The sequence below is a fragment of the Hypanus sabinus genome, chromosome 4 (genome assembly GCF_030144855.1).
Source record: "Hypanus sabinus isolate sHypSab1 chromosome 4, sHypSab1.hap1, whole genome shotgun sequence".
NCBI lineage: Eukaryota > Metazoa > Chordata > Chondrichthyes > Myliobatiformes > Dasyatidae > Hypanus > Hypanus sabinus.
The window spans coordinates 21,253,390-21,277,861 of record NC_082709.1 but is presented as its reverse complement, the minus strand read 5'-3'; the positions used below and the strand labels follow the sequence as shown (position 1 = coordinate 21,277,861).

Genomic DNA, 24,472 nt, shown 5'->3' with positions numbered 1-24,472 from the left:
CTGTTCCTGAATCGTTGAGTGTGCATCTTCAGGCTCCTGTACCTCCTTCCCAGTGGTGGCAACGAGAACAAGGCATGACCTAGGTGATGGGAGTCCTTAATGATGGACACTGCCTTTTTGAGACATACTGCGAGGCTGCTGCCCATGATGGAGCTGACTGTTTGCAACTCTCTGCAGCTTATTTCCATCCTGTGCAGTGGCCAAACCCCCGCCCCCCCACCCCCCCCCCACAACCCCTCCATACCAGACAGTGATACAGCCAGTTAGAGTGCTCTCCACGGTACGCCTGTAGGAATTTGCGAGTGATTTTGGCGACAAACCGATCTCAAAATCCTAATGAAATAGAACTGCTCTTGTGCCTTCTTTGTAGCTGCATCAATATGTTGGGTCCATGTTAGACCCTCAGACACCCAGGAACCTGAAATTACTCACCCTTTGAAGTCCAACAATGTGCCCAGTGGAGATGAACTGTCTGAGCAGTTCAGAATCATGTTTGAGTGGTGATGGCTGCTTTCATTGTCACAATAACCTGTCGGCTGACTATAAAAGCTTTGATCTTATCCCTCCCTGCATGTTCTTCATTTTTATTAAAAAGCAATTTCAGGAATTTTAACTCTCCTTTACTTTCATGTTGTGTTAAAATCGAGCTAAACAGTTAAAACCATGTTCAACCTGTCTCTTGAGGTACAGAGAAGATGATTCCTGACTAATTAGTTGGTACAACTGCATTTAAGTGCATTAAATTGTGTGTTGCTTTATGATTTAAAAAAAAGTTCTTCAGAGTATGTTTGTTGCTAAAATAACAGAGATTTTTCCACCGAGAGAGTGGCCTATAAAAAGAAAACTGCTTCGAACAATCTCACAGTGAGCGGTAATAATTGTCAGAAGCTGTAAACTGTTCCTTTTGGAGGGAGTCTTCAGTTCTGGCCTTTTATGGTTTCGGTTTCTTCAAATGATTTATTTAAAAAGAATGGTGCTGCCAATAGACTCAGCATGGATATTGTCCAAGTTGTCTTGTTGTCTACTAAGTGCCTTGATGGCTGCATAGCCCAGAGAGGGAAATTGCATTGGTTAGTATGTGTCTGCTCTTCATCTGTCATTCAGACATCTAAATTAACCGACAATTGTGGAAATGCAGAAAGCTGGCCACTTATTAATGAGTAATAATTTATCAAATCTGGCTTTGTTGAATTCGATAAACTTGATAACCATCAAAATAAATGATTTGTTAGTTTTGTGGCATGCATTTACACCAGGCTTAGTAACTTCTGGAGAATTTGTTGGAGCTGATGAGTGCTGTGAGCTGGATTCTTTTCCCAAACATTCAGCTCAAATAATTCTTTAATATAAACTGCTGCAAGTGTGCTTTGAGTGCAGTATGGCAAAGTCCAGGGATACTGGTGAATCATGAGACCAACAGCATCTTCCCTTTCACCAGAGAAATAGGGAACTAAAGAGACTGAGGAATGGGGAGAAGGAAATCAATGAATGAGAAACAAGTGAGATGCCGAAAGGGATATGAGGTAGTGGGAGTTGTCTAAAAGAGGATAAAAGCAGACAGTAAGGAAAGGAAGTAAAGTGTATGAGTTTATAAAGGAGATCTGTCTGGAAGCCTTTCCTGGCTGAATGCCTGAGAATACATGGATTTGGACGTTCCCTTGTTGGGCCTCCAGGGTTGAGTGGCATTTCAGGCCAACATAAAATAGCAGTCCTGACTTGATGCCGAGAGCTTGTTTCAATGCAAGAGGCAATTGTTAATGTTATTTGAAGCTGGGTCTGTGATCAAAGTGATCAGTTTCCTTAATGTGCAGAGCTGGCAGTGGCTGCACACACCAAAGTGCCTACCCAGCTACAAAATAAGACCACCAGATCGGGGTTGCTCGGTAAAACTGAGCTGGTGGAGCTTGCTCACCATGTTCAATTGTGACCCAGGTTCAAACCCTTCTAGTCCATAATACCACTAATGCACGGCACAGGATGATTATTAATCCCAGACTACACAGCATCCAAACGTCTGTCTGCTATTTAGTGATATGACTTTAGCCCTAAAAATAGTTCACACGAAACACAGCACTGTGGAACTATTGGTTCTGCTGTATGGTGAGAAGTGAAGGTACTCATTCCATCAGCACCCTCACACTCCGACCCCTGGACCCCTACCTCTTCACAGAAAAGGACCATCAAACCCTTACACTGAAGCTGAAGAGACAGGTTGGTTACAAAAAGGAAGTAATAATTGTCAGAGGTGAGTGGCACACAAAATAAATGGAGACATCACTGAGTTTGCCCAATCTGTCTCTGACACTCATAACTCATGTAGGAGATCTTGAAACAAACACGTGCACACCTGATTGCTGGTTCTTCCCCTTGAGCTCTGGTCATTGTACAGGACTATCGCGGAAAATGAGTGCCTGAATCACCTAGAGACAAGAGTGGCATGGTGCAGTAGTTTTGTATGTGTGCGCAGTGAGCACTACAGAGCTTGGCAATTTTTGAGCCACTGTTTTCGGTGGATTGAAGGGTCAGTAACCTAAGAGTACAGGCTTCCACAAATCGACCCACATTAGAAAAATCTCTTTTTTGGTAACAAATGGTTAATATCTAGAATTCACTGCCTGCTAGGATAATGGAAGGAGATTCAGTAGCATTCTTCAAAAGGAAACTGAGAAACTATTCAAAGGAGGGACATTTGTATGGAAATGGAAAAAAGTAGGCTATTGGAGCTCACTGGATTGTTTTTCAGAAGAAGGCAGCAGAGTATGTAGCGAATGGAGCTGCTGTGTCTTGACTCCAGTGACCTTGGTTCAGTCCTGACCTTCATCCTGTAGAATTTGTTCTTCTGGTGACCATGTGGGCACTGGGTTCAACCCTGATCTCTGACATTGTCCGTGTGGAGTTTGCTCGTTCTCCCTGGAACCGTGTGGGTTGGTCAATTAGTTAACAACCAGGTTTGATCCTGACCTCTGACATCGTGTGGAGTGTGTGTGTGGGCTAACAAGTTTATTGGCCACTGTAATCTGTTTCTGGTGTATCGAATCTGATGAGAATGCAGAGATAATGAAACAGGTTAGTGTCAGAATAAGTGATTAACAGTGGGTACAGAATCAGTGGGCAGAAAAGCCTGATGCTGTGCTGTACCCGTCTATGACTCCATAAGATATAATACAGTCTCAAAGATCTGAAAGGCCTCCTTCTGTGCTGCAAAAGAAAATGATATAATGGTATCAATAACTCTCAGAGATGGGAGGTGAACGACAGGCTTTTATTAGCAGCAAAAGGGAGCACGACATCTCGGAGACTGAGGGAGGAGCAGTGCCCCAGGGGTCTGTGGGAGGAGCCACAGGAGCAGTCAGCAGAGGGGCGTGTCCAGACAGGTATACGTAGTTTACCACAATAGGCCTTAAGTGCTCCAGAACTACAGGAGAAGTTTGCAAAAAGAAAACCCGGCTGAATGCAATCCAAAGGTAATCAAGATACATTTAGGTCTGAACTTTATAATTTTGCAAATACTGGCTGTGTTCATCATCAGTACTCCGCAGAATCAGCAGCAACTAGAAATTTCTGCCGGTTGCGCTGGTGGCATCTCCACTGTTGACACTAATATGGAGATTAGTGAGGTAGCATGATCTCATCCAAGATCTTGTGGAAGTGCAGGAACTGCTTTCTCACAATGAAAGAAGGTTGTTCAGAAGATCACCAAGAATAATTCATTGTTTTCTTAATGAAAAAGATCTAAAGTAATTCTATATGACTAAATTTGAAACATCTTTTGAAAATCTTTCCAGGATTTTTTTTTATATGGCTTGGGAAACTGGAAACATTTTTTTAAAAGTTTCTCAAAAATTCCAAAAGGCTCACAAAAATTGTAAACTTTACAAGTTTGTATACAAGTTTCTGAGATAACATGAGCACTGCTGACTGCTTTTGATATTTCACACCAAGTTTTGGGATGAGTCAGTTTGGTACAGATATTGTGACCAGTCCGGTCTTGACCACTTCTCCTCTGTCACCTTGTGGTCATGCAAAATATTAAGGTGAAAGGAAATGTGGACTGGCAGATATTATCAGCTCAGCACTATCAGGCAAATCTAGATCATAGATTTGTTAGTCTCTCATGAGTTATGGGGAAAATCCAAGGATAATTGTTACTGCCTTTAGAGAAATAAACAACCGTCTTGAATATACAAATTAAAAGAATGCTCTCCTGTGGTTTCCAATGCGGTGTTAACATTTGTCAAAGGACAAGAAGATAAATGTGACTTTTATTAATTTTAATAATGTTTCTAGAATATCATCAGGTATTATATTAGCAGCGCCATGCTGAGATGCATCAAATTGTTCTGCCTGATAGGGAATAAAAATTCGAAGGAGATACTTCAGCTTATCCTTTCTGTGACCTGATTGTAAATGGCATTTCAAGTCTAAGGATCCATTTAAACAAAGACTAGTGTAGTAGGTATGCAGGCCAGATCCTTTCACTTATTTAGAATGAAATGGGAGACCATTCAGCCCTTTAGTTTCATGCCAGCTCCCAGCAACTCAAGCCAATCAATTCCACTCATTCGCTTTCTCTACGGACCCCTCGGTTGAAGGTAAGGGTCCATGGCATAAAAAAAGATTGGGAACCCCTGCTCTAGATTTATAGCCAAATCACTTTCATACTTCTATCAACAGTAGACAGTTAATTAAGCAGAAAACCACTGGAATGTAGGAAGAAATCAGAGCACCCGCCATGTGGGTGCACGAAACTATGCAAACTCTACACAAGCAGCAAATGAGATCAGGATCAGATCTAGGCCCCTGGAGCTGTGAGACCCTGGTATTAACTGATGACCACCATGTTGTCCATCTCTGTGCTCCAGCCAAAGTCATGGGCTTCACTGTAAACCCAGTCAGCTCCCTCATGGGCACTAGTCTCCGTGCTCCTGAGGAAGAGTCTCGGCCTGAAATGGCGACTGTTTATTTATTTTCATGGATGCTGGCTGGCCTGCTGAGTTCCTCCAGCATTTTGTGTGTGTAGCCTTTGTAGATCCAGGACTTTTTCAAGGAGCGATCCCTCAGCAAGGTGACATCCATTATTGAGGACCCCATCACCCATGTCATGCCCTGTTCTCATTGCCGCCATCAGGGAGGAGATAGAGGAGCCCGAAGGCGCACCCTCGGCCATCTGACTTCTGATTGGACATTGAACCCATAAACGCCACCTCACTACTTTTTATTTCTATTTTTGCACTACTTATTGTATGTATACTTTTTACAACAAATTTTGCAACATATGTCAGTGATATTAAATTTGATTCTTTAGAAAAAATACCAGGGAAAGGACACGTCCAATTACTTTCTGCACTTAGCTACATATGCTGTTGGATATCTACCAACAATAACAGTGGAGCATTGTGTCTTTGATCACTTAAAGCTAAAATTAGATAAGCATCTTTGGAAGAAATGCAGCAACAAAGATATAATGATATACCTGATGGAAATCTGTGCTTTGCTCTCACTAAGCGCAGAAAATTATAATAATGTCTGTATACATATTGAACTTCCCTTCTGAAACTGGAACCAAATTTCACAAGCAGAAAATTACCACCTTCTGAATTTAGAATCAGAATCAGGTTTCATATCATTGGCACATGTTGTGAAATTTGTTCTTTTGCAGCCGCAGTACGTTACAATACATAAATTAAAATGTCTAAATTGTAGTAAGAAATATTTATAAACATTTAAATAAGTAGTGAAAAGGGAGAGAAAAAATAGTGAGGGAGTGTACATGGGCTCATTCTCCATTCAAAGAGTCTGGTGGCAGAGAGGAAGGAGCTGTTCCTGAAATGTTGAGTATATGTCTTCAGGCTCCCATACCACCTCTTTGATGGGAGCAATGAGAAAAGGGTGATGGGGTCCTTGATGATGGATGCTGTCTTTTCGAGTCATCACCTTTTGAAGATGCCCTGGATGTTGGAGAGACCAGTGCCCATCATGAAGCTCCCTGAGTTTACAACTTCCTGCAGCCTTTTTCCAATCCTGTGCAGTAGCTCCTCCATACCAGACAGTGATGCAAGCAGTTAGAGTGCCCTCCACGGTACATCTGTAGAAATTTGCAATTGTGTTTGGTGCCAAAGCAAGTTTCCTCAAACTCACAATTAAATATAGTTGCTGTCATGCTTCCTTTGTAATTGCGTCAATATTTTGGGCCCAGGATAGATCTTCAGAGATGTTGACACCCAGGAAATTGAAACTGTTCACCCTTTCCACTGCTGATCCCTATTGTTGTGACACTATGCAGCCAGCTGATCTGGCTCATTCATGTACGTGTCCTTATCACTTTCTGCCAACAATTCTGCAAGCAAATTTATAGATGGCATTTGAGCTGTGCCTAGCCACACAGTCGTGGCTGTAGAGGTGGTAGAGCAGTGGGCTAAGCACACAATCTTGAAGTGTGCCAATGTTGATTGTCAGTGAGAAAGAGATGTGATTTCTGACCTGCACTGACTGTGGTCTCTTGGTGATGAAGTCAAAGATCCAATTGCAGAGAGAGGTACAGAGGCCCAGATTCTGGAATGTTGATTAGAACTGTAATCAAACAACAGCACCCTTTTGTAAGATTTCCTATTATCCAGGTGATCCGAGGCCAATGAGACTGTATCTGCTATAGACCCATTGTGGCAAGAGGCAAATTGCAGCATGTTGAGCTCCTTGGTTAGGCCAGATTTGATTCTGGCCATGACCAACGTCTCAAAGCTTTCATCACACTCAGTGTGAGTACAACTGGGTGACAGTCACTGAGGCAGCTCACCCTGTTTACTTGGGCACTGGTTTGATTGTCACCCTTTTGAAGCAGGTGGCAACAGTGAGAGATTGAAGATGTTCTTGAACACTCCTGTCCGTCGGTTGGCACAGGTTTTCAGTGCCTTACCAGGTCCACCATCTGGGCCGGTCACCTTGCAAGCATTTACCTTCTTGAAAGATATTCTACCGTCAGCCTCAGAGACAGAGGTCACAGGGTCACTGGATGCTTCAGGTGTAGTTTTATTCTCCCTTTCAAAGTGTGTAGAAAATCCATTGCGTTCACCTGGGAGAGAAGCATCACAGCCATTCATGATGTTAGGTTTCACCTTGTGGGAAATAATGGCCTGCCAATCCTGCCAGAGCTGACATGCATCCAATTACATCTCTAACTCCAATCAAACTTTTAATCTTAAAATAGTCTCCATTGGTTGTCCCTGGACTTCTTGTACAGTTCTGGATCACCGGTCTTGAATGCCATAGATCTAGACCTCAGCAGACTACAAATCTGGCTCATGCACTACAGCTTTTTTTTTGGGAATGTCAGCTATGTTCCCAAAGGCACATAGTCACCTACAGAGGTCTTGATAATGTGTGGTGTACTCATTCCGATGTGAAGATGAATCCCTGAATATTGTTCAGTCCACTAGCTCAAAGTAGTCCTGTAGGTGTCCCTCCACCTTCCTTGACCATACCTTGTTAGTCGGCACCACTGGTGCTGCGGTCTTTAGTCTCATCTACACGTGGGGAGTAGAAGTACAGCCAGGTGATCGGACTTCTCAAAGTATGGGCATTGGATGGCATGGTAAGCATTCTCGATGATGGTATAACAGTGAGTTGGCTCTTCTGGTTCCACAGGTGATGAGATGGTAGTTGTTCAGAAACTTCTTCAAGCTGGCCTAGTTGAAATCTCCTGCAATGATAGAAGGCATCAGGGTGCGCTGTTCTGTGACTGTGAATTACATTGCTCAGCTCAATTGGAGCCTGCCTGGTGTTGGCCAGAGATGGAATGTACACTGCTACCTGGATGATGGCAGAAAACTCCCAGCAGATAAAATGGACAGCACTTAAGGTTGGGTGAACAGGATTGAGACAGAACCATTACTTCTGTTCACCATGATGAGATAATCATAAAGCATACTCCACCTCAACGACCTTTAAAAAAATTAGTTGTCCTGTCTTTTTACCAGCAGGTGGTAAGAGTGGGCTCCCTCACCTCTGCCCCTCTGACGCTCAATGCAGGAGCCCCTCAGGGCTGTGTACTAAGTCCCCTCCTTTACTCTCTGTATACCCATGACTGTGTCACCACCCACAGCTCCAATCTGCTAATTAAATTTACCGACAACACTACATTGATTGGCCTAATCTCAAATAATAATGAAGAGGCCTTCAGAGAGGAAGTCATCACTCTGACATAGTGGTGTCAAGAAAACAACCTCTCCGTCAACGCAGCAAAAACCAAGGAGCTGGTTGTGGACTACAGGAGGAATGGAAACAGGCTAACCCCTATTGACACCAATGGATCTGGAGTTGAGAGGGTAAACTGCTTTAAATTCCTCGGCATAATCATCACTGAGGATCTCACGTGGTCTGTACATACCGACTGTGTGGTGAAAAAGGCACAACAGCACCGCTTTCACCTCAGACGGTTGAAGAAGTTTGGTATGGGCCCCAAATCCTTTCTACAGGGGCATGATTGAGAGCATCCAGACTGGCTGTATCACTGCCTGGTATGGGAACCGTACTTCCCTCAATCGCCGGACTCTGCAGAGAGTGGTGCGGGCAGCCCAGCACATCTGTAGATGTGAACTTCCCACTACTCAGGACATTTACGAAGACAGGTGTGTAAAAAGGGCCTGAAGGATCATTGGGTCCCAAGTCACCCCAACCACAAACTGTTCTAGCGGCTACCATCTGGGAAACGGTACTGCAGCGTAAAAGCCAGGACCAACAGGCTCCAGGACAACTTCTTCCACCAGGCCATCAGACCGCTTAGTTCATGCTGAGACTACTATATTTTATGTTATGTTGACTATCCTTTTGTACATAATATTTATTATAAATTACTATAAATGCACATGGCACATTTGGACAGAGATGTAACGTAAAGATTTTTACTCCTCATGTATATGAAGGATGTAAGAAATAAAGTCAATTCAGTTCACTCAGCTGCATCACTGCATCCAAAGTAGCCGATGTTCTGCGAAGTAAAATACACAGTAGTCCCTGATATCCCTCTGGTACTGCAATCTTGCTCTGAGGTCTTCAATGTTATTCTCCAGAGACTGTCAATCCAGAGATCGTTCTTGTGAGCCTCATCTGGAGCCTCTCCAATGCCAGCACATTTGTTTTTAGATAAGGGGCAAAAATTTCTCACAATATTCCAAATGCAGTCTAACCAATGAGTTTGTAGACTCAGCATTATATCCTTGCTTTAAATTCTAGTCCTCTTGAAATGAATGCTAACATTACACCAACTCAGCCTGCAACTTGACCTTCAGGGAATCCTGCACAAAGACTTCAACGTCCCTTTGCACCTCTGATTTCTGAATTTGATCCCATTTAGAGAAGAGTCTATGCCTTTATTCTTTCTACCAAAGTGCATGAACATGTGCTTCCCTACACTGTTTTCAATCTGCCATTTCTTTGCCCATTCTCCCAATCTCTTCAAGTCCTTCTGCAGACTCCCTGCTTCCTCAACACTACCTGCCCCTCTGCCAATCTTTGTAGTGTTGGCAAACTTGACCAGAAAGCCACTGCTTCCGTCATCTAGATAGCTTGAAAAGAAGCGGTGCCAACACCCACCCCTGAGGGACACCACTAGTCGCCGGTAGCCAACCAGAAAGACTCCCATTCTTCCCTACTCTTTGCCTTCTTTCAGTCAGCCAATCATCTAGCCATGCTAGTATTTTTCTTGTCATACCATGGGCTCTTAACTTGTTTAGCAGTCTCTTATGCGGCACTTTGTCAAAGGTCTTCTGAAAATCCAAGTAAACAACATCCACTGACTTTCCTCTGTCCATCCTGCCTGAGACTTCCTCAAAGAATTCCAACAGAATGATTAATTGATTGACGTTGAATGATTTAAAACAGAAAAATGTGTTTGAATCCCAAGTGATGGAATAAAACACATTGCAAACTCCCAAGACAAGTGACAAGTTAGATTTATACATTATTATATTTAATATGTTCTCTGAAAACGCCGAGTTTATCTCTGGTCTAGCAGTTGAGAATCAGGTATTTGCCTGCACACTAAAGACCATGAATAGTAAGATTTCCGTTTCTTTTAGATTCCAAGTTCAATTTTGCTTTACCAGCTCCACAAATGAGCCAGGAATGAGAACAATCAAACAACCTGCTACCCCGAGCTGTATTCTAAACACCCACACCATCACAACTTATCCTCTCCCTTCATCTTCAGATAATCATCTCCTGCACAGAAAAATCTGTAACATAAAGATGTATTCTCTTATGTTTATTGGATACATGATGTCAAATATATAGCTTGGTCAGAAGTCCATTCTGCCTCAGATAAACTGAGAGATTATGTGTTGCTTTAGTCATTCTTTAGGCATTGAGGCTTTTGTTTCCTTCCACTTCCTTCTCATCGATGACTTGCTTTCACTCCAGGAGTAGAAGATACCTGCACATGAATATCTTAACCACGATATACTTTTGACAGAGTGATGTTGGAGTTTATCAGCAAGGAGGTAGAAGATAATTGTATAGGAGGCTCTGTTGTACAGAAACCCCTCACACTGTCTCACTACATGCACTAATGGACAGAGATAAGATCTGGCCCCTTGGCTCCTTTAATATAGTGAGCTGTATATTGTGTTGCACAAAATGGTGTTACATAAGTTGGGACATTTTTCTTGTGTAGTTGGTAGCTGATGTGACTCCAGAAGACCAGACTGAACTGGAAGAGAAAAAAATGGCAAAGGGAAATTGTGCTCACATAGATGGAAGGAGGGGGCATGTTAAAGAATTCAATATTAAGCGTAGACGGCTGAAATAAGCCCAGATGGAATATGTTGTTTTTCATGGATGTAAAATGACAGGCAACAGGGAGGTCAGGGTCACACAGCAGACTGAATGCAGACGCTTCACAAAGTGATGAACTAATCTGCATTTGCTTTCTGCTAAGTACTGGAGACCGCGCAGTCCGCACTGAAAGTGGTGCTCTAATGTGGGAAATGTGCAAGCGATTCACTGCTGGAAAGAGGTGAAATGACCAGTGTTTCACCTCCTGCAGTTGCATGGGAAAGTCCCTACAGAATCTGAATTGTTTTTCAATTTAAATAATTAATGTGCCATTGGCTTTCAAAGAAATATTACAAAACTGCTCAGCTGAGATACATACTGAACTTTATTTTTAAAAAATCAGATGAGATGTGTTTGCAGCTGGGTTGGGGGGGGGAAGAGAAGATTAACTCACCACAAATTTAATCCATTTTATTCTCTGTACTAATATAAACCTGCTGAAACCTGTTACTATTGATTCATACACGACTTAGAGTCAGTCAGATTGCGTTTCACATTCTAAGTTTCTTTTAAAGCAAAAGCTCCGCCTAAAATGTCGGTGTTCTTCCACCTCATATTGCTTTATGAAGGAAGTACAAGGCAGGGGTGAGGCTGATGCTGGAAGGTGATAGGTGGAACCAAATGATAAAAGTAAGTGGTGGAGGGAGGTATGAGTAATGGTGAACAAAGGGAGGAACAAAGGTGAGTGTAGCGGGGTGGAGAACACCGGGGGTTTCCTGAAATTGGGAAACTCAGTGTTCATTCCATTAAGTTTCAAGCTACCCAGGTAGACTATAATATGTAGTTCTTTCAATTTATATTTGCGCTTACCATAGCAATGGGAATGCCGAAGCTGAAGCGGTCAGTGGGGTGGTGGGAGGGAGAGTTAAACATGAATACCACTGGAAGTTTAAGATGCCTTTAGTGGACAGGGCAGGTGCTTTGCAGAACAATTGCCTAGTCCGCACTTGGTCACCTAAAGATAGAAAACTTATTGAAAGACAAGGTTGAAAGGGGTGCAGAGGAATCTCTGCCTCACTTACAGGGGCTGTTTAGGTCCCTGGATAGTGGTGAGGGAGAAGGTGATGGGAGAGGTATTACACCACCTCCAATTGCAGTGGGAAGTACTAACGGGAATGGGGAAGATTGGGTGAGAAGATATGATTGGAAAACAGTGGTCCCCGTGGAAAGCAAAACAGAGGGAGAGAAGGGAAGACGCAATTTTGGTTGTATCTGGTAATTGCAGCTAGAAACCCTTCTCATGAAGATGGAAAATAAACTGTACAGATAATGGCTTTGCCAAGACCCTAAAATTGTTTCAGAATTTTAATAGAAGAATAATAACTTCTTAAAATGTGTGTTGCTTTCTTGTGTATGAAGTGGATCGGTTAGCAAAACTTTTCAAACATCTGTAGCTCTATAACACTATCCTTTGTCCCCTGTGCCTTATCTTTTGATGATTTCAGCAGTGTGTATCATTTTGTACTCCAGAACTCCAAAAATGGCTTTGAGCTTCAGAATGTGACATCTTTGGTTTTCCCCGTTGCTGCGGTGAGAGCAAATAATTAATGTACTGAATCAGAAATTGCACTTAGGGGATCTGTAAGAAACCAAATTAACAAATACATCATGTTCATCAAATAACCACAATATCAATTCCTGTTTATCAAGAAATCAGCTACAGTATAGATTGACATGAATGCAAATTACATAAAATAATTTGTATGAATGTTCTATACAAGTTGGGTGATAATTACCTCTTTGTGACTCCCTTATAGCAAAAGTTCAAAGTAAATTAATTAGCAAAGTACATTTATGACACCATATACAACCCTGAGATTTATTTTCTTGTGGGCAAGCACACTAAATACAAGAAACACAATAGCATCAATGAAAGACCACACCCAACAGGGCAGGCAACAATGTGAAAAATAACCTGTAAATACAAAGAGAAAGAGAAAGAAAAAGGAATAATAATAAATCAATAAGCAATAAATATTGAGAACATGAGCTGAAGATTCCTTGAAAGTGAGTCCATTTCAGTAATGGGTTGAGTGAAGTTATCCACTCTGGTTCAAGACCCTGATGGTTGAGGAGTAATAACAGTCCTGAACCTGGTAGTGTGGGTTCCGAGACTCCTGTACTACCATCTTGATGGCAGCAATGAGAAGAGAGCATGGCCTGAACAGCACTCCATGTAGATGTGCTCGATGGTGGGCAGGGCTTTACCCATGATGGACTTGGCCATATCCAATAATTTTTGAATGCTTTTCTCTACAAGGGCAATGGTGTTTCCATACCATGCTGTGATGCAACCAGTCAATATACTCTCCACCACACATCTATAGATATTTGTCAAAGTTTTAAATGATGTGCCAAACTTCCGAGAAAGTAGAGGCACTGCTGTGCTTTCTTCATAATGGCACTTACATAATGGACCCAGGACAGATCCTCTGCAATTATAACACCAAGGAACTTAAAGCTGCTGACCCTCTCTACCACTGATACCCCTGATGAGGACTGGCTCACAAAGCTCTGCTTTCATTCTCCTGAAGTCAATAATCATCTCCTGGGTCTTGCTGACATTGACTGAGGCATTATTGTTGTGGTATCATTCAGCCAGATTTTCAATCTCCCTCCTATATGCTGATGTTTCACCAACTTTGATTCAGCCAATGATAGTGGTGTTGTTGGCATACTTAAATATGGCATTTGATCAGTGCTTAGCCTCAAAGTCATAAATGAATAGAACAGGGGACTAAGTACATAACCTTGTGGTACACCTGTGCTGAGGGAGATTGTGGAGGTAATGTTGCTGCCAATGCAAACTCACTGTGGTCAGCAAGTGAGAAACTCAAGGATCAAGTTACACAAGAAAGGCATTAAGAATAAGCCAGAAAATTATAGGCCAGTGAACCTGGCATCAGTAATGGGAAGGTGTCAATAAAGGACTGAATATACAAGTGTTTGGATAGACAGAATCTGATTGGGGATATTCAACATGGCTTTGTGCAAGCTAAGTCATTTCTAACCAATCTTAGAGGAAATTACAAGGAAAATTGATGAAAGCAAGGTAGTGGCTGTTGTCTACATGGACTTTAGCAAGGCCTTTGACAAGGTTCTGCATTGTGATGTTGGTCAAAAAGGTTCAGTTGCTTGACATTCAAGAAGAGGTAGTAAACTGGATTAGACATTGGCTGCACAAGAGAAGTATGAGAATGGTTGTAGATGTTTGCCTTTCTGACTTGAGACTTGTAACGCGTGGAATGCCGCAGGGATCAGTGCTGGGTCCTTTGTTATCAACATCAGTGATCCGGATGAAAATGCGGTAAACTGGATCAGCAATTTTGCAGATGACACCAAGACTGGGAATGTGGTGGACAACAAGGAAAACTATCAAAGCTTGCAGTGGGATTTAGACCAGCTGGACAAATGAGCTGAAACATGGCAGATGGGATTTCATGTAAATGGGTAATGAGGAAATGGCCAAAGCTTTGAATAGCTATTTTGTCTTGGTCGTAATAGTGGAGGACACAGCTAACACGCTGAAGGGAGATGATATGGATGTGATGGGAGATGGGGACGTCTATACAATTGCTAGTAGTGTTGAGCAAACTTACAGGCCTGCTGATAGACAAGTCTGCTGGTCCTGATGGACTGCATCGCAGGGTACTGAAAGAAATGGCAAAAGTTATAGCAGGGGCTTTTGTGATAATTTACCAAAATTCTCTGGACTCTGGGTAAGTCCCAGTGGATTGGAAGACAGCGAATGTCACGCCACTGTTCAAAAACAGATGTAGGCAAAAGGCAGGTAACTATAGGGCAGTTAGTTCAACATCAGTAGTTGGGAAAATGCTGGAAATTTCCTCATTACCCATTTACATGAAATCCATTTACATAGGAATGCTGACCTTCATTGCTAGAGGGACTGAATTTAAGAGCAGGGAGGTTATGCTGCAACTGTTCTGGGCACTGTTGAGGTTGCACCTGGAGAACTGTGTGCAGTTCTGGTCTCCTTACTTGAGGAAGGATACACTGGCTTCAGAGGCAGTACAGAGGAGATTCACCAGGTTGATTCCAGAGTTGAAGGTGTTAGGCTATGAAGAGAGTTGAGTTGCCTGGGACTGTACTCACTGGAATTCAGAAGAAAGAGAGGAGGTCTTATAGAAACATATAAAATTGTGAAAGGGATTGATAACATAGAGGCAGGAAATTAGTTTCTACTGGTAGGTGAGACTAAAACTTAGGGGCATCACCTCAAGGTTCGAGGGAGTAGATTTAGGACAGAGATGAGGAGGAACTGCTTTTCCCAGAGAGTGGTGAATCTGTGGAATTCTCTGCCCAATGAAGCAGTAGAAACTACCTCAGTAAGTATATTTAAGACAAGGTTGGATAGATTTTTGCATAGTAGGGGAATTAAGGGTTATGGGGAAAAGGCAGGTAGGTGGAGATGAGTCCATGGCCAGATCAGTCATGATCTTATTGAATGACGGAGCAGGCTCGACAGGCCAGATGGCCGACTCCTGCTCCTAGTTCTTATGTTCTTATGTTTTGGCACATTGACCTTCACAAATCAATGTATTGAGTACAGGAGTTGGGATGTTATATCGAAATTGTATAAGACGTTGGTGTGTGCTAATTTGGAGAATTGAGTATACCGACAGGAAAGATGTAAATAAGATTGAAAGCGTGCAGAGTAAGTTTACAAGGATGTTTTCAGGACTTGAGGGCCTGAGTTATAGAGAAAGGTAGAATAGGTATGGACTTTACTCTCCAGAGCGTAGGGGACTGAGGGAAAATTTCATAGAGATATACAAAATTATTAGGGGTATAAAAATTATTAGGCTTTTTCACTGAGGTTGGATAAGACAAGAACTAGAGGTCTTGAGTTATGGGTGAAAGGTGAAAAGTTTAAGGGGAACTTCTTCACTCAGAGGGTAGTGAAAGAATGGAACGATCTGCCAGCATGAGTGATGATAGCCAAGATGATTTCAACATTAAAGAGAAATTTGGATAGGTACATGGATGGGAGGGTTATGGAGGCCTATGGTCTGAGTTCAGGTTAATGGGTCTAGGCGGGTTAATGGTTCATCACAGACTCAATGGGCCAAAAGGCCTGTTTCTGTCCTGTAGTGTTCTATGACTCTATAATGTATTGAGGCCTAGGACTTGAAGAATAATGATTAGTTTTAAGGGGATGATAATATTGATTGCTGAGCTGCAGTCAATGAAGAGCATCCTGATGTCTGCATCTTCACTCTCCAGATATTCCAGAATCAGATGAAGAGCAAATGAAAAGGGATTTGCTGTTGACCTGACAAATTGTAGTGGATCCAAGTTGCTTCTTAGCCAACCTCTCAAAGCACTTCCTCACAAAGAATGTAAGTGCTACTGGATGCTGGTCATTGAGAACAGGTTACTACTTCCTCAGGCACTGGTATGATTGAAGGCCGCTTGAAGTAGGTGGGTACCTCAGACAGCCGAAGCGATAAGCTAAAGATATCTATGAACGCTCCAGCTAGTCGATCAGCACAGGACTTTAGTACTTGGCCAGGTATCCCTTCTGGGCCAGATGCTTTCTGTGGGTTCACCCTCCTGAAGGATGTTCTCACGTCAGCCTCAGAGACTGAAACCACAGGGTCATTGGGTCTGTGGGGGTTGGTGAAGCTACCTCTGCGTTTTGATGATCAAAGTGAGCATAGAAGGCATTGAGCTCATCCGGGAGTGAAGCCTTGTCACCTACATCATTTGCTTTCACTTTGGAGGAGGTGATAGCATTCAGGCCTGTTGGCCATCCTTCAGTGATTCAAGAGTTGCCCCTTTACACAAATAAAATAGAAAACATAAAGAACAAAAAATAATAAAACACAACAAATATAAGATAGCTTATATACATTGATTGTATAACCAAAAAGTGACACTAGAATGTACATAAGGTGACTGATGGAAAATAATAATGCAGTGGTGAAGTTAGTGGGTGGTGGTGTTGATCAGCCTTACTGCTTGGGAAAAGTAACTGTTTTTGAGTCTGGTGATCCTGGCGTGGATGACACATAATCTCTCCCTTATCAGAGTGGGATAAACAGTCACTGAGCAGGGTGTGTGGGATCCTTCATGATGCTTTCCCAGCACCTTACAGTATATATGTCCTTGATGGCAGGTAGACTGATGCTGGTGATAGATTGGGAAGTTTTGACTACCCATTGTGGAGCCTTTCTGCCTACCGCCATGCAGCTTCTGTACCAGGCAGTAAGACAGCTTGTTAGGGTGCTCTCTGCTGATTATCTGTAGAATGGTGTGAGTATGGATGTACAAAGTACCTCTCTTCAGCCTCCCCCGAAAGTAGAGGCATTGATGAGCTATCTTTACTGTGTAGGAACCACTTTCTATACTTTCTGGGACCATGAGAGGTTGTGTGTGATGTGCACTCCCAGGGAGTGTGAGTGGTACGAGTTCTCCTGAAGACAATAGCCATCTCGTTTGTCTTGTTGACATTAAGGAAGAGGTTATTTACCTGGCACCAGGCCTTGAGCTTTTCCACCTCCTCTCTGTAGGCCGTCTCATCATTGGTGGTGATGAGCCCCACCACCGTGTCATGAGCAAACTTGATGATGTGATTGCTTGGGTGTTTGGCCATGCAGTCATGTGTGAAATTTTTTTCAGCTGCTAATTCTCTCCAGGCCTGTTCTGCACTTTTTCTTGTGGAGTATCATGAGGCGAATTGTACTTTCGTCTACAAACACAGACAAAGCTATTTGTTTAATTTTCTTGGTATTTCCTTCTTTTCTTATATAATTTCTCCTGGTTCAGCCTGTAAGAGAAATCCCATTAACTTGTGCTAATCTTGTCCTTTTACATATTTATGGAGGCTATTACTGTCTTTTTATGTTTCTCACTAGATTGGTCTCATATTCCACCTTCCCTGTACTATAAATGTCATGTTCCCTTGCTGAAATCTGAAAAGTTTCCAGTCCTCTGGCTTACTGTTCTTTTTGGCAACATTAAAATGATTTTGCTTTGATCTGGTACTATATTTGTTAGCCAATGTATGATCAGATTCCAGTGGTTTTTTTCCCTTAAAATGTTGTGAACTCTGAGTCTAATTGGCTTCTGCATTTATATTTCCCCCTTGCAAACACACATTACTATTGCCTATCTCATTCCCCTCCATTGTCCTTTCTCTATGCCTTTCTAAATTTCCCCTTGCCTAGGCTCTCCTGCACCTTCAACACCCCCCTTCCCCTCATTCTCACCCCACTTACTTTGGTTGAATGCTCATCTACAATCCTTTGTATTCACTTCTCTGGGACCCAGTTCCCATCTCCATTCAAATGAAGCTTCACACAATGGAGGGCTCCTCTTCTTAATGTTGGTTTCTACCATACTAATCTATAAGCCATGCTATCAAGTGAATCTGATTGAATGTGTCAATTTGCATGTAACCCATTCATTCTAACACTGTAGCTCTGACTTGGCAACTGAAACCTAACAGGGCATGCTTATAAGCACAAAAAAAATCTGCAGATGCTGGAAATCGAGAGCAACTCACACAAAATGCTGGAGGAACTCAGCAGGCCAGGCAGCACCCATGGAAAGGAGTAAACAGTCGATGCTTTGGGCCAGGACCCTTCATCAGGACTGGAAAAAAGATGAGAAGTTAGAGTAAGAGGTGGGGGAGGGGAGGAAGAAGTACAAGGTGGTAGGTGAAACCAGGAGAGAAGGAGAGGATGAAGTAAAGAGCCGGGAAGTTGATTGGTGAAAGAGATAAAGGACTGAGGAGGGGGAATCTGATAGGAGAGGTTAGAAGACCATGGAAGAAAGGAAAGGAGAAGGAGGTGAAGGGTTGGGTAAGGAGATGAGGTGAGAGATGGAATCAGGAATGGTGAGTGGGGGTGGGGCGGCATTTGAGAAATCAGTGCTCTTGCTGTCAGATTGGAGGCTACCCAGACGAAATACAGCAAGTTTTCCTCCAACATGAGTGTGACCTCATCATCACAGTAGAGGAGGCCATGGACCGGCGCATTGGAATGCGAATGGGAAGTAGAATTGAAATGGGTGGCCACCAGGAGATCCTGCTTTTTGTGGCGGACAGAGCAAAGGTGCTTGGTGAAGCAGTCTCCCAATCTATGTCATAGTGGGAGGCCATACTGGGAGCATTGGACACAGTAGATGACCCCAACAGATTCACAGGTGAAATATCGCATCACTTGGAAGGACTGTTTGGGGCCCTGAATGGTAGTGAGGGGGGAGATGACTGTTTACTCTTTTCCATTGATGCTGCCTGACCTGCTGAGTTCCTCCAGCATTTTGTGTGTGTTGCTTAGAGCATACTTATAACAGAACCTCCTTCTAGTCTGGTCTACTGTATGTAGGTGTTTTCCACCTGGTTCTTGACAACTGAATCTTTCCCTTCTTATGCCAGGTTCCTCTCCAGACCCAGGAAGCCACCTTAAAACAGTTTAGTGTTTACCCAAGTAACTATAACGTCCTCTGTAGCGCAATATACCTATCAGTTCCTCCAACTTAAATGCCTCTTGTGCCTCTGACTATGCTCTTTCTTCCTGCTATCTCTGCCTTTATTCAGACAGACTGCAAGAAATGTTTCCTATAGGACCAGTGCGAGGGCAGAGATACCTTCTGAATCCCGATACCTAACTCACTCACAGTCACTCTTCCTGTGCAAGTGATGACTAGTCCTGCCACATTTAATTTCAGTGTGGTTCCTCTTGAACAAAGTGTAAAGTTGCCAATATAGAGACATTTTTGCTTAAGTACATTAATCCCCTTTGCCTGTATTATGTCTTCCTGTGCCTTGCCTATTTAAATGCCTGTCTAAATGTCTCGAACTAGAAATTGTATCTGATTTCACTGCCTCCTCTGACAAATGTTCCAGATATCAATTACTCTGTGTAAAAAAAAACTTTCCCTTCTTTAAAACTCCTTTCTCTCATCTTAGATCTATACCCTCTGTGTTTGGAGACCCTTAGCATGGGGAAAAGGTTGACATCAACTCTAAGCCTCTAATAATTTTATATACTGTATCAGACCACCCCTCACTCCAGGAATAAAATCCCAGCCTGTCCAATTCCCCTCCATAGCTAAAGTCATCCAATCCAAACAACATCCTAATGAATTTGCTCTGCACTCTCTCCAATGCATCCATCTTCCTAATGGATAAATGGTGCAATCTCTGACTGCAACTCATGAGCTTCGAGTTTGTTTATTTTGTGCAGACGTGGTCACTGGGGATCTCAATAGTTTCCAACTGTTCCTACAGTCTTCTGACAACATACGTCACCTATTCCGCTCTGCCTACCTTATTTTAATTATTCATTTAGTAATTCAGTTAACAGTTGAATATTAATAATTGCTAATCATAATTTTATCTAGTTTTGAAACTAGCATCCAAATTAAGTTTTGAATAAATTTATATGGGGGGTCATAATTTAAGGCAACCCCTCAAAAATGGAGTAATGTGTAGTGGAGAGTGTATTGATTGACTTCATCAAAGTGTGGTATGGAAACACCAATATCCTAGAATGGAAAATCCAACAGAAAGTAGTGGAAATGGCCCAGTCCATCACAGGTATAGCCCTCCCCACCATTGAGTGCTTTTACATGAATCACTGTTGCAGGAAAGCAGCATCCATCATCAGGGACCCCCACCACCCAGGCCATGCTCTCTTCTCACTGCTGCCATCAGGAAGAAGGTACAGGAGCCTTAGGACTCGCACCACCAGGTTCAGAAACAGTTGCTACCCTTCAACCATCAGGCTATTGAACCAAAGGGATAACTTCACTCAACTTCACTTGCCCCATCACTGAAATGCTCCCACAACCTATAGACTCACTTTCACAGACTCTTCATCTGATGTTCTCAATATTTATTGCTTATTTGTTGTTGTTGTTGTTATTATTTATTTATTTATTTTTGTATTTGCACAGCTTGTTGTCTTCTGCATCCAAGTTGGTGCAGTCTTTCATTGACTCTAATATGGTTATTATTCTATTATGGACTTATTGAGAATGCCCAAAAGAAAGTGAATCTTGAGGTTCTATGTGATGATATATATGTACTTCGATAATAAATTTACTTAAACTTTGAACTGATCTTCCCAGATACAGTACCACAAATAGTGAGTCAGCTAACAGTTACCATTTTTCAATACTTGATTGCCAATGTGAGTGAAAACTATTAAGTTCTAACAATCAAACAGTAAAACAAAATTAAACAAGCAAATATTGAAAATGAAATCATCCCTTGCTTTATCAAAGTCCACAACTCATGGTCACAGGCTCTTGGGGGTAGGATGGCCATTGTACAATAGACTATGCTATAACAGAGTCCTGAAGGTGGCAGGACAGGTTGAAAGGGGAGTTTAAATAGTCCATAGGTTCATGAATTTTATGAACAAGGGCTAATACAAATGCCAAAATGCACGTTGAAACTTTATGAAGCACAGGTTCAAAGGCCCCATTCCAAGCATTGCTCTTCAGCAGAATGTGGCGGCCTTCTAGCAGATGGAATCAAAACTTTCTAGAAAAAGAGTGGAAGGGATGAAGTGACCAAAGTAGGTTGTTCTGCTGAGAGCAGAACACTGGAAGAAAGTTGAGGAAAAACTGATGTACCATCAATAACTCTGAGACGTGGGTTAAGGTAGGCTTTTATTGGCTGGAAGAAAGCACAAGCAGCAAGTGACCATCACACAACATCCGGGAGACTGAGGAAGGGTCTGTGCCTCCAATCGCCTTTATACCGGGGTCTGTGGGAGGAGCCACAGGAGCAGTCAGCGGGGGGGGGGGGGAGTGGGGGTGTGTCCAGACAGGTATATGTAGTTCACCACAAAAACCATAACCAGTGAATAAATTTATTTATTTTATTTAGAGCTACAATGCAAACAGGCCCTTCTGGCCCAATGACCCACACTGCCCAACCTAACCCTAACCTTAACCTTAATCACAGAACAATTTACAATGACAATTAACCTACCACTAATAGGCCTTTGGACTGTGGGAGGAATCTGGAGCATGAGAAGCAAACCCATGTGGCCACAAGGAGAACATGGAAATTCATTACAGAGAGTGGTGGGAATTGAACCCCAGGTCGTTAGCACTGCAAAGCGTTACATTACCCCCTACTCGACCATACTGCCTCATAAATACCTGGTGGGAATATGGAGCGAAATGTGAACTTTCTTTCGTGTAAATTTTGTAAATTTGAATGGAGTCCTGCTGCTGACTTTTCTTCTTTCCGCTCACAGATAGACCAGAGCCACCCGCAGGGAAACCATGCTCCTCCGATATCCGTAGCTCTACTCTGACACTGTCATGGTACGGCCCCACGTATGACGGTGGCAGCGTCGTCCAGTCATATAACGTGGAAACCTGGAATTCCGAAGAGAAGCAGTGGACACATCTGACCACCTGTCGCAGTACATCCTGCAGTGTGCGTGATCTAAGCACTGATAAAGAGTACAAATTCCGAGTCCGAGCTGTTAACGTTTACGGCACTAGTGAGCCAAGTCAGGAATCCGATTTGGTCAAAGTGGGAGTAACAGAAGGTTAGCTCTACCTTAAGGGTACCAAAAGAAGTGCACAATCTTTACTTACTTGTGGCACATTTGTAAATATTATGGGGATATTTTCCTATCAACCTTTCTGCATTCTTCTGAGATGGTGTTGTTTTCATCTGTTTTTAATTTTTTATAATGTTGCTTGCCATTCCGTTGTGCTGAGAAAAATTGCTAGAACCAAATTCTGGAAGTTTTTCTGCATGAAAACAAGTCTTGACCCTCATCTTGCTTTTCTTCCAGTATTGTTCCTCCTGATGGTGCCGTGGTATTAAATTTGACCATCATAAACTGTGACCTGAAACTGAGAGAATTAGAGTTTCATCACACTCTTTTTTTTAAGAAAAGTTTATTAAATACTTAATAATTTGGGGATTTATTAGATGTCACTTGTATTTATATTTTAAGCTATGACATAGTTTAGACATTCAATTACAAAATGATCTAACTTTGACTTATTTAATTTTAAGAACACAAAGATGAAGTTGATCTTTCTGATGATGGTAAGCATATTTTTATTTCTGCTCATTTGCAAAATATGAATAAAGCTCATGCTGCATTATACAAAAATAATTCCTTTTTAGATGAGAAAGAAGGCGAACCAGATTATCGGCATGTAACGATCAACACAACTGAGAAAGTTGCAGAATATTATGACATACTGGAAAAAATAGGAACGTGAGTGCCTCTGTTAATTTTACAATGTTTTCTATTTGGTTCTTATATCATCCTTCTTTGTGATCAGCACCAATGTGAAAGAACCATTGTCAACTTATTTACAGGGGAAAATTTGGACAAGTCTTCAAACTTGTTGAAAAGAAAACTAAAAAGGTTTGGGCAGGGAAGTTTTTCAAAGCTTTCTCTGCGAAGGATAAAGAAAATGTGAGACAGGAGATCAGTATTATGAATTGCCTACACCATCCAAAGCTTGTTCAGTGCATTGATGCTTTTGAATCAAGGTCGGACATCGTTATGGTTATGGAACTGTAAGTAATAACAATTTCCTTTACTCGATTCATAATCCTGAGCGTGGTAATAAAAATCGTTGAGTAAAGCATGCAAATTAGATGATTCATACAGTGCACTAATGCATTGTGACGTTTTCCAGCAAAGATAATGAACATCTGCAAATTTCAAGTCCAGAATGAGATTAATAAAGCCTTTTAGCGTCTGGACGTTACGCATATCGCTGAGGCTTCAGTTGGAAGTTGGGCAGGACGTGTCATTGTGATCAGAATCTACTCAGTCTTCAGAGTGTGTGCAAGATTTTAACTCTCAGCCTCAGTTAAGCTGCACTGAACACGAAGGATGCTGACAGTGCCAGAGTGAGGGGGATCTTTGTTAGTCCAGAGGAGAACTCAAATCTCTTGACTGGAGTTGAGTTTATTGTAACATGCACAAGTACCTGTACACACAGGTGCAATGAAAACCTTATCTGCGGCAGCATCATATTATCATATTAGCAGCAATCACAAGATAAATGTAAATTATACACAATTCTTACAAACACATGTAAAACAAAAGCAAGTCAATTTTAGAGCAAAGTGATAGGAGTAGTTATATCACAGTGTTGCTAAGCTGTAGAGATGAATATGGTTTTGCTGGTTGGCTTAAAAATCAGGTAGTTGAAGAGCAATAGCTGTTCCTGAACCCGGTAGTCTGGGACTTCAGGCTTCTGTTTGATGGTAGCTGCCAAAAGATGGCATAGCCCAGATGGTAGATACTTGATGATGGATGTTGGCTTCTGGAGGCAACATCTTCTGTAGATACTACCAAGAAAGATATGCCCATGGTATATCGGATAGAGTCCTCTTCGCTCTGCAGCTCCTCACATCTCTGTGCATTTGAATTGCCTACCAGACTGTGATGTGACCAGTCAGGATACTTTCAACAGTATATGTGTAGAAGTTGGTATGTTCAGTGACATGCGAACCTCTTTAGCCTCCTAATAAAGACGCTCGCACACTTTGTGTGCTGGGCCCAGGACAGGTCAGTCTCCTATAAAGTAAAAGAAGGAATCCTCCCACAAAGCCTTTTAAAGATTACTTGTCCCACTGCTGCCTGTGAGGTGTTTAGTACATTCTCACCGTGATTGT

The 24,472-nt window shown here is 42.3% G+C and overlaps 1 protein-coding gene across 1 annotated transcript in view; it reads left to right on the top strand.

Moving 5' to 3' along the window:
• The window catches only part of mylka (myosin, light chain kinase a), a 334,126-nt gene that overhangs the window by 269,161 nt on the left and 40,493 nt on the right, over positions 1 to 24,472 (top strand). Inside the window, exons 22-25 of the mRNA XM_059966550.1 lie at positions 22,068 to 22,367; positions 22,847 to 22,879; positions 22,961 to 23,054; positions 23,159 to 23,362. Coding sequence (XP_059822533.1) covers positions 22,068 to 22,367; positions 22,847 to 22,879; positions 22,961 to 23,054; positions 23,159 to 23,362 — 631 coding nt within the window. The remainder of the gene's footprint in view (positions 1 to 22,067; positions 22,368 to 22,846; positions 22,880 to 22,960; positions 23,055 to 23,158; positions 23,363 to 24,472) is intronic.